Raw genomic sequence first — 14,978 nt, 5'->3', positions numbered from 1 at the left:
AAACATGTCATCAGTGGCGTACCCTTTCCCAACAAATACCCATTCTTAGTAAGAGTATACAAGTCTGCTCCTATGGTCTGGGTGAAACCAGCCTTATTAAGAAGAAAACCAGAAACTAGATTCTTCCTCATATTTGGAGTGTGCATCACATCTTTAAGAATCAGAGTCTTCCCAGATGTAAATTTCAGCTCCACATCACCAGTTCCAGCAATAATAGTGGTGTGGAAGTCACCCAACAACACCTTCTTATCATCAGTATACGTGTATGTTTTGAACATAGCACGATCATAGCAGACATGGAGGGATGCGCCAGTATCTACCCACCACCCATCAGTTCCTCCAACCATAGTTACCTCAGATAATACAGCCACAAATGGTTCATCAACCATGTAGGCATGTGGAGGACAATCCGTAGGATTATTTCTACACTTGCGTGCCATATGACTTGGCTTCCCACATTTGAAGCAGATGAATAGGTTGTCAGAGACATTCTTAGCGGGTAGCTTAGCATATTGGACCTTTTGGGGGTTCCAATTCTTGTTTCGACTAATGTTCTTAGCCTTATTCTCACTGCGGTTCTAAGTTTTGAAGTTATTGCCAGAAGGCTTCAGAACCACACTTGAGAATTTCTTCTTAGTGCTATTGTTAGAGACAATCAACACCTCATCTTTCTGATCTTGCTTACGAGCCTTTTCTTCAATACGAAGACGAGTGATAAGAGATTTCTTTGGTCTTATGTCTCAGAAGGTTTTTGAAGTCCTTCCAACTTTGAGGCAGCTTGTCAATTACGATAGCCACTTGAAGTTGCTCATTTAAGGGCATACCATCAGAAATGATCTCATGAGCAATTTTCTGAATCTCGTGGGACTGAGACTCTACTGATTTATCATCAGTCATTTGATACTTGAGGTAGCGACTAACAGCATATTTCTTAGTCTCAGCTTCCTCAGTATCATATTTTTTCTCAATTGCATAACAAATTAATTTGGAAGACTTGTATGGGCTCTAGTAATCATACAGATCATCAGACAACCCATTCAAAATGAAATTCTTACATAAGCAATCACTTTCATTCCAGAGAGCTATTTTAATAGCCAGATTATCCCTTTCCTCTTTTTCAGCCTCATCCGACACCACTGGGATGTCGGTTTTCAGAACGTGGACAACCTTTCTCATAGTGAGGAAAAATCTTATGTTGCCAACGTTTGAAATTTGTTCCGTCAAACCGAAATGGCTTGTTCAGGTCATAGTTGTTCGGTCCAGTAATATTATCTACGAATGCCATTGCAGTTGAAACGTCTTAAAATTGTTGTAACTGTAGCTTGCAGCAATTCTAAATGGCACGAAATAATACTTATTGGCTGAGTCACGACCAGGTTGCTCTCTTTAAGACGTTTCGTGGCACTGCCCAAAATGTGCAAGCAGACTATCAACCACATCGTCCCCAGGATAAAACAGCTCAGATCTCTGTTATCGAATTCTTACTGCACTGTAAGAAGCGATCTCGAATACACCCACCACAATATGGCTACCAGTGCTAATTCTTGAAATTACTCACAATATAACTACCTGTGTCAATTCTCTTCCCACAATACTGACTACTAGTGTCAGTTCTCGAAATCCCACAATATGGCTACCTATGCCAATTCTTTACCCACAATACTGACTACTAGTGTCAGTTCTCGAAATCTCACTTTGGCTGACTGTACCAATTCTTAAGTGCTACGGAAAGAAAGGGAGAGAAGGTTGCTGGAAATGCGTTGACGGGGGAATAAGGGGGAGGAAGAAAAGTTGAAAGGAAATGCCTTCAACTTGGTGCAAGTTATAATGAGGGGAGAAAGCCTCTATTTATAACATGAGATTTTTTTCATGTTCCTCATTTCTCCAATGTGGAACTTTGGAGATGTTTTTTCAAAACTCTTCTATGTGGGACTTGGGAAATGTTTTTTTTCAAAACTCTTCTATATGGGACTGAGGTGTTTTTATATTTTACACCACCATGTTCCAACAATTTCCATCAGATCCACTTTAGTGTTCATTATCATATCACAATATCATTTAATTTAAATGGTGAATTGATATTAAAGCCCAATGCAAGTAATCCATATTCAAACAGTAAGGTATTTTCCTATCTTATTAGTGATAGATAGTTTTTATGAGTCGGGGTTTAGGGTTTCCACACAATCTTAGAGTTAGGACTGTTGAATATGAAATAGAACATAACTAAATATTTAGAATAATTTTAGGAACAATTTTATAACATAAAATTAAAGTGGTGTTGATGGAAGTGAATAGTTGTGTTGTGTCGTGTTAGAGAGAAGAAGAAGAGTCCATTGTTTCCTTTGACTATTTTACAAATTGGAAAAGGTGAAACAAAAATTAATATGGTGCAAATGAAAATGTTGAAAAACTAAAATAAGTGTTTGGTGGAGCTCGCGAAGGAATAACGAAGAATTATGTAAAAATAAAAGTAAAATCACATGTACATGTAACTTGATGAGTTTAGAAACTACAAAAATACTTACATTTGATGATACCCATAAAAATACATGTAACAATTACAGATGATAATATCTTATGTGTGATGATGAATATCATGATATCCATGCATGTAAGGATTAATTTATATATTTACTTTTTATTAAAATATTTCATATCTTAGAATGAATTTTATAAATTTAATTATAGTGATAAATTTAATATTTGCCTATGTTAGTATTCATGTCATTATAAAAATAGTGTAGAGAGAATCCCTACAACTTCCCCTTCCAAATGATTTAATCAGTGTCGAACATCTAGGGAAAGAGTAAGTCTCTGACGGAGAAGCAAGTTATATTTTATAGTGTATTTTTAAGGTTTAAATTATAATTTAAATAAAAAATAAATGTTATAAATATTATTGTTTTTTAAGTTTTTAATTTATTTTTCCACCACTTGTTCTCCTGTAATAATTGAGAGGAGTCTAACTCCAACAAGTTACGTGTCATTTTTTTGCTTCTTTGGATGGTGAGATGATACATGCAAGATAACACGTGCCTTGGTGAAGTGCAATTCTACTGGTGCTACATATTAACTCGTGCAATAACTCTTTCACGTTAGCAAACTTAAATTATCCAATAGGACTTTTAGGATCAATCTAATTTACTAAGTAAGATCCGAAATCCTTATCGTTTATTCATGGAAAAACAGCGTGCATATCGCTTTATCTTTATCATCCATTCACGTGTTATTAAAATCATCTCATTCTTATATTAATTATTATTATAAGTTTTATCCGAATAATTAATTACTAATTAACAAATCAAAAATAGACTCGTTTACATATTTGATCAACACAATCTTTATTAAAAATGATCATTATGTAAAACCTAGTAAATCATATATGACCACTCACTATTAGAGGCTCATAAGAAATTCATAAAATGTGTTAAAAAGTGTGTTGAATAAGTTAAAATATCAAATCATATCCGTAAAACATAAAATATCATTATTGATAATTAAAATATCCCTATCATCGAACATAAATATATTAAATAAAATAATACTGTACCGACTTAATTTATTAACACGTATAGTAGAAGATTCCTTAATCGTTTGCCCTTATCTCCAAAACTCTTATATATTCAACCCACCACCATGCATTGTTCATAATCATATCCATTCCAAATTTTCAATTCTTACTTTCACATCCAAGCAAAACCATAAATCTCTCTGAATATCTCTTCTGTTTTTTCTTCTTCAATCGTTACACATAACGATGGAATACAGAACCCTAGAAATCAACGTTGTATCTGCAAAGGACATAAAAAATGTTAACCTCTTATCTAAGATGAAAGTTTACGCCGTTGTTTCAATCTCCGGTGACCCTCAAAACCCTCAGAAGACGAAGACACATGTGCACAGAGACGGCGGCACCAACCCCACATGGAACTTTCCGGTGAAATTCACTGTCAACGAGTCACTGGCGCACCAGAACCGTTTGTACCTCGAGATCAAGCTCATCTCCGACCGTAACCTCGCCGGCGATACCCTCATTGGCACCGTCAACATTCCGGTCAAGGAACTTATGGACAACCCCGGAGACGGCTCCTTCTGCCATGTCAGCTATCATGTGAGGACTCAATCAGGGAAGGACAAGGGATCACTGAATTTGTCTTATAAATTTGGCGAAAAATTCACCGCTCCGGCGAAGGCAGCACCATCACGGACACCGATGGCTTATCCACCGACTCCCGGATCAAAGCAGGAGCCGGTGATGGCTTATCCAGCTACTGTGGGATCAAGTGTAACACCTCCATATGGTGTTGCACCCCCACATCAATATGGCTATGGGTACCCACCAGCTCAGCAATCGAGCTATGGGTACCCACCAGCTCAACAACCGGGCTATGGGTACCCGTCTCAACACGGTTACGGGTACCCACCGGCTCAAAGAAAGAAGAACAGGTTTGGAATGGGGATGGGAGCTGGGTTGCTTGGTGGTGCGCTGGGTGGGCTTTTGATAGGGGACATGGTATCTGATGCTGCTGATTATGGTGCTGGCTATGATGGTGGATATGATGATGCTGGGTATGATGCTGGGTTTGATGGTGGTGGTGGATTTGATTTTTAGGTTATTTTTGTTCATGTAATTTTGGTTTCAGATTAACCTAGTGCTGTTTGTGGCTGTTCCATGAACATGACTTATTACAGTATTTTTATATGATATATATGACATCTATAGTCTTTTTTGTAGTCTCTTTATATTAGTGAACATCTCATTTTTTAGGTCAAACTATTTTCTAGGAAGGAATTTTACATGGTGCTGAACTGGTGTTCAGATCCTCTCCTAAATAGTCATCTACTAGTTACAATGCTAACATGTAGAAACTCAAATAAGATATTTGTATCAAAAAAACTCAAATAAGATATCAAAAGTGTATAGATGATTTCTATTGCCTCGTGATAAAATATAGGATTCAATCTAACTAAAAGGTAGAAAGTTAGTCAATATTCTTTGGCTAATCTAACTAGGGACAACCTTTTCATATGTAAAAGGTCATTCTACATATTGTCTTGTTGTATACTTGTATATGTAAAAAGCACAATTCACCATTAATTTTATTCAAGATTCATTAATATATAAATGATTAATAGCATTTCGATAGTATAAAAATCTCTTATTTCATTGTTGCAAAATTTATTTTTCTCAATTACATTTAGCTCCAAGTTCATAAATCTAGATAATTGAATATATAAATGATTAAGATTATTATATTTTATTGAATTATTTCTATAGAACTTTGGAGGAGACTTATATATAAAATGTTAAGTACACGAAACCCACACATAGATTTATTGATTTTCCGTTAGTAAAAAATGAAGAATATCATGGGTGTGGCAAGTGATTAGGGGTAGAAATGAGTTGAGTTTTATACATGGCTTAGTTCAGTTCGATTCATTAAGGATTGATTTGAGTCAAGTCTCAAATTGAGTTCAATGCCAAAATTATTTTTTAACTCAAGTTCAACTCAATTAAACCTCATGAATATTCAAATGAGTTAACAATTTTAAATTTACATCACTTATCATATAAATTTAAAGGTATGAAGATATAGGGGGATTATAGATGTATATGTTGGGAAATTTTGTAAATATAGCCAACCATTAAAGTTTACGTAGTAAAGATTATTATCTTGTATATGCTTAGAAAGTAAATTAAGTGAGAACAAAGGTTAATATGAAAGATAAAAATAACTAATATGTATCCTTATATCTTATTTAAATTGTCAAAATTAAAAGATAAGTATACATAATTTTTTAAGTGATCATGTGACTATAAACTAACTTTTAACTTTAATCATTTATATATGGTTATAAAAAATAAATTTACTATTATAATTGTTCGTATTTGATTCACTCTGATTTATATAATCAAATCACCTCATTAATAACCAATGGACGTTGGTTAAAGTGGTACATGTTTGATTCCTCTTAAGCAAGAACCTGGGTTCGAGTCTTGTGGATGGAAAAAATGCCCGTTGGGAGAGTTAGCTTCACTTACCTGTGGATGTTCCCGGCTCGGACATGATCACCTGATGAACCTAATAAATTAAATTGTATTTAGGTTTAGGTCTAATTGTTTTTTAGCATGCTTAATTTTATCTAAGTTTTATTTATTTGGTTTATAAACTAACTTTATAAATGGAGTTTAAAATGAATATCTAATTCATTTAGTTAATTGAATAGATACCCATCATCATATTGGAGAACTTTCAGTATGGGCAGTACTAGGTGTAGTGGACTAATCGAATAGCAATTAAACTCAAAGTGCATACGACAACCAAGAAGAGAAAATAGTCAAAATACTATCCAAATTTTAAGGTCTTTATCTTTTTTAAAAACAAATATTGCGCATCCAGGGAATCGAACCCTGGTCAGTACCGTGGGAGGGTACTATGATACCACTACACCAGATGCGCTTGTATGACCATTTTCGATGACCACATAAATATTACTTCACTTCATTTGTCAGACATATTTTGAGGGAATTATCCGGTATTTTATAATACCATTTTTATTATACACTGGACAATAAAAGCTTTAACACTGTGACTCATTACTCATTAGCCACACTAAACTTGACCTACATAATAGGACAAAAGGTGGAATTTGAATCCATGGTAACTTCTAGTTTTATAATTAATTTGGTTGTAGGGAATTTGATTAGGGGTTGAGTTTGAGACTGAATTTTAAGATTTGAGATAAAATTCTATCTTATAATTTGTGTGAGGATGAGACGAATTTGGATGGAGATTTGAGGTTTAGGATTTTCTCTTTCCAAATTTTAAGTAGAAAAAAGAGTTATACAACATTGTTCTGACCCATTTTTTATTTTATAAATAATTCAAAACAATATTATTGTTTAACTTAAAAGAACTAAATTACTAATTTAATTTGAGTAGGAACCAAAGTTGGGACAAAAGATGCAAATGGATGTTTCCACATATTATCATATCCCGCCTAAGAGCATCTTATTCTTATCCTGATACGAAGATTTCAAATTTTAATTTAGTATGACACTATGACTTGGTCACTCACTCTATAACGTTCTTTTGTTTTGTTTGTTTCTACAAACTTCCTACGCTCCACACTCCACACACATATATATATGCTAACACAACCCATAAGAATAACATGAAAACATAGAAGCACGCTCCAATTCACAATTCCAATTCCCAAATTCAAACGAAACCCTAGAAAACAAATCATCTTACTTTTCTACCCGATCCTCATGGCTGCAACCCCTGATTCCACCGCATCTTCTCTCCCTCTCTCCACTGTTAGTGTCTTCTACTTCTTCTCTCTACTCTTCATCATTTTTTATTTCTCCCATTATTTATTTGTTTATTTGTTTATTTTGTTGTTGTTTTTAGAAGAAGGAGAACATTACTCATGTTTCATCTAAAATCGCGGTACGTTTTTCATTTTTCCATATACAAAATTATATATATTTTTATTAAATGATGAAACATTATCTAAGTTGGAGCACCTAATTTTATTTATTTATTACTTTGTTGGCAGGAACTAAATGAATCAAGATCCGAGCTTCTAGGGAGAATTCAGAGTTTGAAACAGGTTACATTTTTTTCTAACCTACATTGCTGTTAGTTATTGTTATCATTTTAATTTAAAATCAGTAAGTAATTTTGTTTGCTTTTATGAGTTTCAATACTCATGTCTTGCTGATTTGTGTGTGTGGGTATATTAATAGGATTTGCAAGGTTGGAGGTCAAAATTAGACACACAAGTGAAGGTTTATCGTGATGTAAGTAATGATCAATATTTTTTTTATTTTTTTTATAATTGCATTAAATGTAACTATTTTCCAGTTTCTTGAAGATAACAATCAATTTGTTTGATTGATTTATTTATCTAATATTGTTGGTGGTGCTTTAATTGTTAGCTGTTTCTTTTATTATGTATTGTCGAGTAGGACTAGGGTGCATACAAATCGATTCTATGTATGATGGGTTTCTTGCTTTTACGGACAAATATCAGAAGAGTGCCTTGTGCTTATTTGCATGCATGGACACACGCATGATACCTGTTTATATGGTTATGCTAGATCTTCCCTGTAAACATGTTCATATGTAAGTGTGTAACTCTATGCTGACTTAGGGATTGAGATCAATAAGGAGTTTAATGAAGTTGTCTACATTTTCATATTTACATCACATGTCCTATGTGTTTGCTTGGAGAATTAACTCCATATGGTATTTCTTATCCGAAACCTATTGTGTCAGAAGGGAAAGCTTTTGGGCTGTAATTTGAAAGAACATGTGTATATATTTCTTATGCCAGACTATTGGGTGGGCACAAGGAATTAGCAGTGAGTGCGATGTTGAGTGCCACTTATAGAGGTGTATATATTTCAGATAATATTTAATCTACAATGATTGTGCAGCACTCTTCTATAATATGATACAAAGAAAACTGCAATTTGGCAAACATCAGTTGTAAACTGTTCATTCTCATATACACAATTTAGTGTTTGTTTTCCTCATAAGTCCTGTAGCACTCTTCCTCTTCTGTTTCGTTCAGCCTCCTTTGGAACTCTCCCTTCCATATTTGTGTGTTGTTCTCCTCTTATGTTTTCAACTACCAATTTCTGTAGCAATATATTTTATTTCTAATTTATTTTTCTGTTTGAGTTTCTTCAAATGCACATTTCTAATTGCTTCTCTTTTACCTTTGTCGGGCGTAATATATGCTTTTGAGTTTAGACACCAATAGGATTCGTCAAGGTGGCACAGGACTATATGATTTGTTTTGTATAAAAGTTATAAAAGAGGGGAGTTGAATTGCCATACACAATAAAGATAATGTGTTTAAGGTCATTAGATCCAAAAAATTAATTATTATGTAGACGAATAGCCTAAACTTATCATATCATACTGGGAAAGCTACTTGTTGCTATCCTTCAGAAGAAACTAGTGCATGCATAATGTTTTATTGAAAAAACATTTAAACGGGTGCACAGTCTGTCTGTCTTATTTAATATGTCCAAACCTCCAAAGTAAAGGGGTGAGTCCATCAGATCCCAAAACTTTGAAACAAAACCAATGGAATATACCAGCTAACGTGGTGCATTCATAATTTTGAGCTTTTATGGAGAAGTTCTTACTTCCTCCTAGAATATGTACTTTTCCTGGCTTGTTTGGTATGGGTGCATGACCAATATAGAAATGATGCCAAGCCTGACATCATGTTCTTGTTTTTCTTCCACACACTGTCCTGCAGTAGTGAAATGCATTTGCTCTGTAGGGAATGGGGCAGTATGATGCAAGGTATGTTATGTACACTACATATCTTGTGTATATCATAGCTCTGTATACCCTCCTTAGTAAGTTTGTGGAAAGGAAGCCTTAGGCATCCTTGTGCTATAAAGGACAGGTTAAGGCGGGATATGGTAAAAAGTTGATAAGCTCTATTACTTAGTCAAATCATTAGCAGCCTTATCAAATGTTTATTGCAAATATTTCAAAGTGATTATGAGTAGAATATGATTCTTTGCTAGCAGTTGGTTCTAGAAATCTCTATTGCTTGTAAAACTGGGGGCAAAATGTAGTTCAATTTTACGTAGTCGTTTTCTAATCAATGCCCGTGATAAATGACCAGTTTCTTTTTAAGTATAGCTAGTTGGAGATAAACCCATTTATTAGCTTGTAACACCCAGAGTGAAACAACTGAGAAGAAACCTATGATGATATATTATTATCGTAGTAGATAGGCATATACATGCCATTGTTTTGTGTGACTGTTTAAATATGAATAAATGTCCATAGGCCATTGATATATTTAATCATATTTGTGATATTGTTTGCCTAGTTCAGATAGGGTTCATGAACTTCATGTCATTCATAATGTGCTCACAACTTATTAGAATTAATAGACACTTAATAGATTTGCTTTTCTGGATTGATTTTTGGTAGCTGTCTAGCTGAAGTTTTCTTTTGTTACTGGTTTAATATTAATTTTGGCTTCATTCTTACATTACACATTTGGTAAATTTGTAGTTTTGCAACTCTTGATGCATTTTATTTTGGTCATGCAGGAGCTGTCAGACCTTAAGAAAACACTCAATGTTGAAGTGGAGCAACTTCGAACAGTAAGTGTCATTTTAGATTTTTTCTCAGCTGTTTTCTTTCAAATTAAATTTGTTGTTTGAAATTTGTTGTAAACTCAAAAATAGGAATTCCAAGATCTGAGGACCACCCTTCAGCAACAACAAGAAGATGTTACTGCTAGCTTAAGAAACTTGGGGGTAAGTCTTTGAGATGATCATTTCATTCTACAATTTCTGCAGTTATTTTGGAAAAGTTTCTTCCCAGTTTATGTTGCAGTTCAATTATTAATTGCGCTAACATCAATGAATGCTCGCAGCTTCAAGATGTCTCAGATGTCAAGCAAGATCAGTCGCAGGAGACTAAGATTGAAGAATTTGTCAAGGAAAAACAGCCTGTGTTACCCGAAGAGGATGATGGCAAAGTAGCTGAAAATTAAATGGGATTTATTTGGGAGTATTTACAACTAGCACTCTAGCATGGTATACCTAGGTCTGTTTGTGAGTTAGGTTTCGGTGTAATGAATTACACTTGTGAGATGGATCTGAAACATTTCCCTTTCTCCTCCTCTAAAACTTAGGGTCTGTTTGTGAGTTGAGTTTTGAAAGGAAATGGGAGATTTCATAGTCATCTCATAATTGTATTTCATGAGTCATTCTCTTCATCACCCGAATAGAAGTTGAGTGACTGTATTTTTAGCTCCATGTATGTTGTGTTTGATGAGTACTGTTGGTTATAATATTGGACTCAAATCAATCAATGGTAAATTTTGCTGTTACCCTTCAAATCTATTTACTTATACAAATTGTGGTTTGCTTTCATTTATTATACATAGAAAATAAGCTAGACTTTGCCCAAATAAATATAGATATTGTTTTGTAATATGTTGGCCTAAGTCTGAATTGAATCATAGAATTTTTAAAATTTTGTTTGGCTTAATACATTTAAAACATGAAGTTTCGCATGATTCAGGATAAACTTGAACTTAAAATTTTCAAATAACTACAATATTATTTTTCATTGGCACTCCACTCCTAACCTATCATTTTGGCAATGTTATATTGTTATGAGACTTGAATTAGATATTCATTTAGGAAATATTCCATATAAGGTTTAACTGGTTTAGTTAAATCGTTTAAGAGTGTTCGCCAAAGTTGTTTATAAGCCTGACTAGGTCAAATGTGTAGAATTGTCCAATATCATCCGTTTTGTGTCATTTTCTTCCCTCCTTACTAGCTTCAAGAAAAAACTCATTTTAATCTCTCATGTTGTCTGTAAGTAACATACTAGTTCATAATTCATCTCTTCTCCATTTCTTAAACACCAAGGAAACAGTATGGTTTTCTCCTTCTTTCACACGCCACCACCGTCCATCAACACTAACATAAATCCTACATCATACCTAACACTAATCTTGACACTTGATGTGCTTGATTTCGTCTCTAATGGTCTCATTCCAATGATTCCTTTTCCAAACCCCAAATCTCAAAATCTTGTTAGGAATATCTGTGTTAATTTCTCCTAAAGGCATATTTGCTACAATCTAAAATGTCAATGAAATAAAGATAATGAAGTTATTGATATTTTTGAAACATTTCTGCTAATTACAAAACAACATTTGGCCAATGGAAGATAAACAACAGAAAAATCATAACATAGATGTCAATAAAATCATATCCTTTGTGTCATGGTAACACAAAATTCATTTGCATCTGATTGGTTACTTACCAAGTGATAATCAAACCAAGATGGTGTCACAAAAAGAGTAGAACTCCTAAAGAATGAGATTCCTGTGGAGCAATAGTCAGCAATTTTAGCTGAAGACAATGTAAATGGTCTTGTTCTTGTGGACATCATAAAGGGCTTCTGCACAATTGGTGCTAGAATTCTGGTATCTGATTAATTGCTCTACTTTATTTTTCCAGTCAAAGGTGTTGAGAGGCAAATATATCCTTGTGATTGTTTTACTATTTTTATGCATTGCGTAGGTCTATATATAGCAAAAGAATGAGGAGCCAGAATAGCAAACCAAATATTGTTTGGTGCAGCAGATAAGGTATGAAGTACATGCCTGGTGTGAGAGACTGAGTTTCAGAATAAAGCTCTCCGAGAAGGAGGCATTAATAATGTGTGAAGGCCGTGTGTAAATATTACAACTTCAAATCTCTAAGATTTCTTATAACAATGTGTGTATAGACTTCAGAATCCTTTCTATAATAATGTTCTTGTGTAGATAAAAGAGAGAGGAACTGCTTTCAAATCAAGGATCTTTTAGTTTTTCTTGATGTTTTAGAGAAGATATGAATTAAGGAACTGTTTTTATTGGAGCTAATGAGAAGGGAAGTTGACAAACGTCTTTGTTTTGTGCATTTAACTTTATTACATAATATAAAATTATTCACTATTTTTTATATTTGTTTTACAATATATTAAAATATATCTATCAAGATGTTCATCTTGGACCTGTACATTATTTAGAACAATTTTCATCTTATTCAACTGCAGGAGTGTCTTTGGTTAGCACCACATTCTGTTCTGTCAATTATTGAAGTTCTTTAAGTCATTGAACAATTCATGACATGGACTAGCATCACTTTCTTAACGCTTATGCAAAGACATTCTGCTGTATTGTTAACTCAAAGACAACATGAAGATCATAATAGCATAAATATAAGGTTTGGATGTAAAGAAACAACCAAATATTTTTCAATTGCACTGCGAAACAGTCAAAAAATCAAAACCTTAGTTGAATGTGCCAGAGGAAATTCATAACAAGTATTGCATTTAAACAGATCAATAACACTAAATTATCATGATTCTTAACAAACTATCATGCATATCTATTGCTGCTTAACTTCAACTTTCTTCTTTGTCCACAAGCGATCTAGTGCACTGTCAGCATCACCCTGGTGATAATGAAAAATGAATACATAAAGTCATGAACCACGAAATGCAGTTCTTATAAGCGAATAATCATATTGCATTGACAGAAAAAATCAAAGTATGCTTCATGCTGAAAGAGTAAAATATAACATCTTATCCAATTTCCCAACATAGCATATATATAAATAAACCCGAAAATCTATGTAAAACTAAAAGGAATGACTTGAGATACAAAACAAAGAAAATTATAAGGTATTCATTCAAATCAAGAGACAGATGAAAGAAAACACAAAATTTGACACCAATTAAAATGTTCATTGAGATTGCACATAACAGTCTATACAATATGCAACAATCAAACGAGGCCAGTTCAAATGTTGGTTGAGTTTTCACATAATGACAATCTTTTGAGTCCATAAAACAAAGGAAAATAAGAACAGCAATAAAAAATGACAGAAATTCCAAAATACATATAATTAAAAATTGAGAAAACAAAAGACAATAATAACCTGGGCACGAATGTAACCAGAGAGAGCAAAAGTGGAGAAATTTCCATTGTAAACACCACTCTCATCCAAATGACCAACATTGATTTGAACAGAAGCATGGTCCTTTGAGGTTATCAATCTGTTTGTGGCAGAACTGCACAACATTTACAAAATATTAATTATAAAAAATCAACCAATCAAACCAAAATATTATAGTGTCATTGTGATTCATAATATTATAAAATAAAATAATAAAATAAACCAATCAAACCAAAAATCTTACTTTTTTGCATCTTTAAATTTGTTTGTAAACGTATTACTTAAACAAGCTTAGATTATGAATAATAAAAAACAATTTGAAGAAACATGCACTTAACATAAAATCGAAAAATGTTAGGTTTGGTAGCTTACCACTTCCTAGGAATGTAAAGCTCAGTGATTTGTCCTTCTTCGTTCTGCATCTTGTTGGTGAGTGTAACAAAATCTTGTTTGTTTCACAAAGATCTATAGAATAAACCTGAATGAATTAAAATACAAAAAAAAATTATAAATTTGAGTACAAAAATACAAGAACAAATCAATGGTAGCAAAAAAAAATGGAGTTGAACGTAAAGGATAGAGAGCACGCACCAGAGCAAGATGAGAAGAAAGGTTTGTTAAAGTGACGGCTCATTATAAACCCACGAGGAAACCCTAGTTTCATGCTTAATTGGGCCGGGTTTTCGAAATCAATGGGGACATTTTATGTCGAAATATTTTCAATATGGTATTATTTTACAAACATAGCTTATTACAAAAGTTGTCTTTTCTATGAGAGAATATTTCATAATATTTATAAGAAATGGCATATTTATTAGCTTATGTTTTCTTCTTAAACTTTAAGGAGATTGTAAAATAAATATTTTTATTTAACTTGAAATAATATGAAGTTGTGATATTTTGTAAAAGTGTGTAAAGATTGACATATAATCATTACATCATCTATCATTCATTTAGTTATTTTTTCTTGAAGAGTCAATGATGAATAAAAAATGGTGAAAGAAAGACTAACAATATATAAAATTATTACACTCACAGTACACATATTTTTCTTTTTGGCGATTTTTTTTATAATTAATGAATTGTTATTTATTTATTTACTATCATACAACATGCTACATTTTAAAAAAAATTATTGTTTTATAAAAATTATTTTTTTCAAAGCATGCTACATTTTTTTCTTCATAGTATTGTTCTTGCTATAATTAAATTCAGTTATTTTACTAACAAAACATTGATCTAATGGTGTAAGGTCCTACTAGATTCTTAAGGTCGAAAGTTCGATTCTTGAAAGCGACACTTGTTGTGAGAGACAATTACGGACCCAAAAAAGATAATTACCTTATCAAAAAAGGTGAGAGAACACACTTGATAATACCAACAATGGTAAGGAAATATATTTGGTAATACAAAAAAATTCAATTCTTTGTTAATATATGGTTGATGTGGTACATGTTTATTT

General features: G+C 33.0%; 3 protein-coding genes and 1 non-coding gene across 5 annotated transcripts; 2 read left to right on the top strand and 2 right to left on the bottom strand.

Annotated features, from left to right (window-relative positions):
- On the top strand, positions 3,679-4,739 carry LOC109345008 (protein SRC2-like). The gene has a single exon (XM_019583758.1). It carries the CDS (start codon positions 3,758-3,760, stop codon positions 4,610-4,612), a length of 855 nt encoding a protein of 284 aa, XP_019439303.1. The 5' UTR covers positions 3,679-3,757; the 3' UTR covers positions 4,613-4,739.
- On the bottom strand, positions 6,391-6,461 carry TRNAG-CCC. The gene has a single exon. It is a non-coding gene; the product is annotated as a tRNA-Gly (tRNA).
- On the top strand, positions 7,180-10,893 carry LOC109345007. Of its 2 annotated transcripts, XM_019583757.1 has the most exons (8): positions 7,180-7,321; positions 7,416-7,454; positions 7,564-7,617; positions 7,754-7,807; positions 10,097-10,150; positions 10,235-10,306; positions 10,426-10,586; positions 10,625-10,893. In XM_019583757.1, exons 1-7 carry the CDS (start codon positions 7,274-7,276, stop codon positions 10,543-10,545), a joined length of 441 nt encoding a protein of 146 aa, XP_019439302.1. In that variant the 5' UTR covers positions 7,180-7,273; the 3' UTR covers positions 10,546-10,586; positions 10,625-10,893. The 2 variants fall into 2 exon arrangements, with proteins under 2 accessions (XP_019439302.1, XP_019439301.1); XM_019583756.1 differs by having other exon boundaries at positions 10,426-10,893.
- LOC109345006 (40S ribosomal protein S21) lies at positions 12,780-14,030 on the bottom strand. Its single transcript, XM_019583755.1, has 3 exons — positions 13,889-14,030; positions 13,499-13,631; positions 12,780-13,012 (listed from the first exon to the last, which is right to left on the bottom strand). Exons 1-3 carry the CDS (start codon positions 13,936-13,938, stop codon positions 12,947-12,949), a joined length of 249 nt encoding a protein of 82 aa, XP_019439300.1. The 5' UTR covers positions 13,939-14,030; the 3' UTR covers positions 12,780-12,946.

The sequence above is a fragment of the Lupinus angustifolius genome, chromosome LG04, assembly GCF_001865875.1.
Source record: "Lupinus angustifolius cultivar Tanjil chromosome LG04, LupAngTanjil_v1.0, whole genome shotgun sequence".
Classification (NCBI taxonomy): Eukaryota; Viridiplantae; Streptophyta; class Magnoliopsida; order Fabales; family Fabaceae; genus Lupinus; species Lupinus angustifolius.
The sequence above is the reverse complement of the archived record's forward strand: the minus strand, read 5'-3'. Positions and strand labels throughout refer to the sequence as shown.

Excerpts from the sequence above, each read along its gene's own strand:
- LOC109345008 (XM_019583758.1), top strand. The coding sequence starts at position 3,758 with ATGGAATACAGAACCCTAGAAATCAACGTTGTATCTGCAAAGGACATA.
- LOC109345007 (XM_019583757.1), top strand. The coding sequence starts at position 7,274 with ATGGCTGCAACCCCTGATTCCACCGCATCTTCTCTCCCTCTCTCCACT. Across the intron at positions 7,322-7,415 it reads CTTCTCTCCCTCTCTCCACT|AAGAAGGAGAACATTACTCA; the intron begins GTTAGTGTCTTC and ends TGTTGTTTTTAG. Across the intron at positions 7,618-7,753 it reads GAATTCAGAGTTTGAAACAG|GATTTGCAAGGTTGGAGGTC; the intron begins GTTACATTTTTT and ends GTATATTAATAG.
- LOC109345006 (XM_019583755.1), bottom strand. The coding sequence starts at position 13,938 with ATGCAGAACGAAGAAGGACAAATCACTGAGCTTTACATTCCTAGGAAG. Across the intron at positions 13,632-13,888 it reads CTTTACATTCCTAGGAAGTG|TTCTGCCACAAACAGATTGA; the intron begins GTAAGCTACCAA and ends AATGTTGTGCAG. Across the intron at positions 13,013-13,498 it reads CTGGTTACATTCGTGCCCAG|GGTGATGCTGACAGTGCACT; the intron begins GTTATTATTGTC and ends CATTATCACCAG.